This window comes from Salvia splendens, chromosome 11 (assembly GCF_004379255.2).
Source record: "Salvia splendens isolate huo1 chromosome 11, SspV2, whole genome shotgun sequence".
Lineage (NCBI taxonomy): Eukaryota > Viridiplantae > Streptophyta > Magnoliopsida > Lamiales > Lamiaceae > Salvia > Salvia splendens.
Window position 1 is genome coordinate 28,378,856 of NC_056042.1, and position 3,672 is coordinate 28,382,527.

The 3,672-nt window shown below is 41.2% G+C and overlaps 1 protein-coding gene across 3 annotated transcripts; it reads left to right on the top strand.

The window, feature by feature from the left end:
• The first annotated feature begins 966 nt into the window (after positions 1-966).
• Positions 967-2,615, top strand: LOC121756188 (NAC domain-containing protein 35-like). Of its 3 annotated transcripts, none has more exons than XM_042151668.1 (3): positions 967-1,477; positions 1,563-1,870; positions 1,943-2,615. In XM_042151668.1, exons 1-3 carry the CDS (start codon positions 1,258-1,260, stop codon positions 2,462-2,464), a joined length of 1,050 nt encoding a protein of 349 aa, XP_042007602.1. In that variant the 5' UTR covers positions 967-1,257; the 3' UTR covers positions 2,465-2,615. The 3 variants fall into 3 exon arrangements, with proteins under 3 accessions (XP_042007602.1, XP_042007601.1, XP_042007603.1); XM_042151669.1 differs by having other exon boundaries at positions 973-1,477; positions 1,563-1,834; XM_042151667.1 differs by having other exon boundaries at positions 1,563-2,615.
• Positions 2,616-3,672: the final 1,057 nt, after the last annotated feature.

Consider the following 3,672-nt stretch of genomic DNA (forward strand, 5'->3'; position numbering starts at 1 on the left):
CAATTTTTAAATTGTTTTTGAACAAATTAATAGTACGAATGAATTATAGTATCATATTTTGAAATACCAAATTATTCCAATAATTTCTATAATTAATGGCATCACGCATTCATGTCTGTAATTCTAAACCATTTAAATGATAATACTGGGCATTTATATTATTATTCATGAATCATTTTCCCTACTCATAATATATTTATGAGTAATTGCTATTATCACTAAGGTGAGACTCTGTAACTCTACACTCACACTACAACTACCATTTTTACAAAAACTCGTCCATTACACCCCATTAGGCCTATGAAGCAAGCAAATATAGAGCCCGCACGGGCTTAACTCAGTTGGTTCCTGGGTGGTAGATTGTCCCTAAGCAGACAGGATCGAATGCTGGCAGCCGCAGTGTGGGAGTTTCACCACTGTGGTGGCTCCTTGTGTGCTGGTTACCAGTGTAAGTTCCTCCCACCTAATGGGCCGCTGAGGTACCGTGTTTGAACCCCTCCATAGCGATGTCGGGCCGGGTTATGGGGGCGCCTGGGGTGAGCGAATCACCTTTTGTCCCTAAGCAAGCAAATATAGTTAAAATCACAGACACGAATGCGTGATGTCATTAATTATTGTACAAATAATTTTTAATGAAAAAGATTAATCGGAAATAGCAGTACCACTTGTAGCTAGCATGGATCACTTATTACTTGACCCCAAAGGATGAAAATAAAAAGAAAGAAATAGTGCATGATTTTCGAAAAGTAACAAAATTTATTGTGGAATTAAGGAGGATACAAACTCACCGCAAATGTGAGACTTGGCCACCCTGTCCTTTGTGTGTGATGTCCCTTTCTCATCTTAAACACCTTAATTAATTACATCATGTAGGCCCTCCATAGTTATGTAGATCTTTCTGTTAATTCTTTCCCCTCTCCCCATTTTCTTCTTCCCTAGCTACACCATATCCTTATAGAGAGAAATTAAGAGAGAGAAGGATAACCAATTCTTGAAATCCTATAAAACTTCACTCTCTTATCCCTCTTAACCCTTGAAACACCTACATCTACACCTCAAATAAGACAAGTTTGCACATCCAATTGTGTGTGATTGTACTATAGCCCCGTGTGTGTGTTCACGCATAAAACAAGAAACACACACACACACACACACATATGATATATGTATGTATCCATCATCAAGCAAATCGATTAATGATTTTGGATGCAATAGCTAGCAATTTGAATTGATTCCGATTGTTGTTGTGAGGGTTTTATGGCCATTGGCGCCACAGGCATGAACAATCAAGAAGACAGCACCGCAAGCAAGCAAGACGAGCACGAAAACGACGACGTGATGCCTGGCTTCCGCTTCCACCCCACCGAGGAAGAGCTCGTCGAATTCTACCTCCGGAGAAAGGTGGAGGGCAAGCGCTTCAACGTCGAGCTCATAACCTTTCTAGACCTCTACCGCTACGACCCTTGGGAGCTCCCAGGTACATACATACAAAAGTATTATTGATTTTGATTTACTTGAGTTGGAAATTTATGGACTGGGTTCTTGTACGGACGATACGCCAGCTCTGGCGGCCATAGGGGAGAAAGAGTGGTACTTCTACGTCCCAAGAGATCGGAAGTACAGAAACGGCGATCGGCCCAATCGCGTCACCACATCCGGGTACTGGAAGGCCACTGGCGCCGATCGGATGATCCGGAGCGAGAATCTCCGGTCCATTGGCCTCAAGAAAACCCTCGTTTTCTACTCCGGCAAAGCCCCCAAAGGCATCCGCACTAGCTGGATCATGAACGAATTCCGCCTCCCTCATCTCGACACTCAGCGCCTACAAAAGGAGGTTTTTCCATTTAAACATTCAAACATTTTGACAGATGTAAAAAACTCACGAGATCTTCATGAATCTCATTTAATTTATATTACTAAATTCAAATTTTCAATTTCAAAGGCGGAAATTTCCCTTTGCCGTGTGTACAAAAGGGCGGGAATCGAGGACCACCCGTCCCTGCCGCGGATCCTCCCTACAAAGGCGGCGTCTTCGTCGAGAGGATCGCAGCAGGCGCGGAAGCAGCAGGAGACGGCAATTTTCCAGCAAACCGACGGAAAATTGAGCGAATCGAGCCCCACGAGCAGCGCGGACATCGGAACCTCCCTCGCCCTCTCGCACCGGACCTCCTACCCGATCCATCCACTGGCGCCGGGAGACGAGATGCTGCAACAGTCCAAGCAGCCGATCTTCGCCAATCCCAACGCCATCGACGATCTCCACAAACTCGTCCACAACTACTCGTCATGTCAGCAATCTGACCAAAGCCAGCTTCATCTCTACAACACTCCCCCGGCTAATGCACCAAATCTGCTATCGCAGTTCACGGCTTTGCAGCCGCAGACGGCGGCCTACTCGGACCGGCTGTGGGAGTGGGGTGCGATATCGGAGGCGTGGAAGGACTACAGCAATCTGTTCAAGTAACTTTCATTGTTTGAATGTTGATTTTATGATGATTGACCTCTTCGTTGCATATTTTGGTGAAAGATTTGCTAAATGATTTGGTTTTTCTAGTTAGGGTTTTGGACTATTGTTTCAATTTGGAAATCCAATTATATATAGGTTTTTTCCACTACTTAGCTTGCTACCTAGTTAATCTTCTCCCATGATGAATGTGATTAATTCAAAAGTAGAAATGATGAAAAATGGGAGAAAGAAATGAAAAATATCTCCGGCATGAGAATGATAATGTGATGATTGATTAGTTAAAGGCAAATGATGACTTGCAGACGAGTGCTCAGAGACAAAGGTAGTACAAATACAAGTGTTAGGCAAAAATGTTGGACCCCAATTTCTTCACAAGACAAAATTGTGCTGTCGGAAATCCGCAGTATTTGATAGGTCAACATTTTTGGAGAAACAAACCCATTATCTCCTTCAGTAAAAACAAGCCTATGCCAAAAATTTCTGCATCAGTTTTAGTATATATTCACAGAAGTAGTTAGCCGCCACTGCTACCGATTATTTTGTCATCAAATCTAGCATGCATCACTCACTCAGTAAGCAGCAGTTTCAATTCAATCTAACCCACTATTTTTATTGTTGTATTTTTAGCTTGAGTTATCCATTTCTAATTGTTAAACATGGTAGAGAAAGTATGGGAAAATGTTGAGAAATGTCGCCGGACAACATAGCTGGTCAACTCGATATGTATAAATATTTTGTGTACATTATCCTGACGTACATATAGTGCAAATCAATAGATTAACTCAATAACGGAACCTGAAATATTACTTACATTAGTAGTAATATTTTTGTAATTTTAATGAGACACTAGATGAGGACAAGTCGCGATGCCTTGAAATCATCGAAGAATTGTCTCGTTTTCAACTCTAAATTAAAATAGCAGCATATCAAGTATCAACAATAGTACAATACCAATAATACTCTTCAAATCATAGCTATTTAGCTTTCAGGTTTCAACAGATAATGTATAAATTGATAAACTGGTTGAAGTTTATAGTGATCAAACCTACAAAAGTATAATATTATACGTCCCACATTACTTGAGGCGTTTCTTTTCGACACGGAATTTAAGAAAGTTGTGTTTAATGAGTTAAAATAAAGTAGATGGGAGAATAAAGTAAGAGAATGGAGAGAGAGTAAAATAAAAGAATGAATAAAGTAGGTGA

Excerpts from the sequence above, each read along its gene's own strand:
- LOC121756188 (XM_042151667.1), top strand. The coding sequence starts at position 1,258 with ATGGCCATTGGCGCCACAGGCATGAACAATCAAGAAGACAGCACCGCA. Across the intron at positions 1,478-1,562 it reads CGACCCTTGGGAGCTCCCAG|CTCTGGCGGCCATAGGGGAG; the intron begins GTACATACATAC and ends ACGATACGCCAG.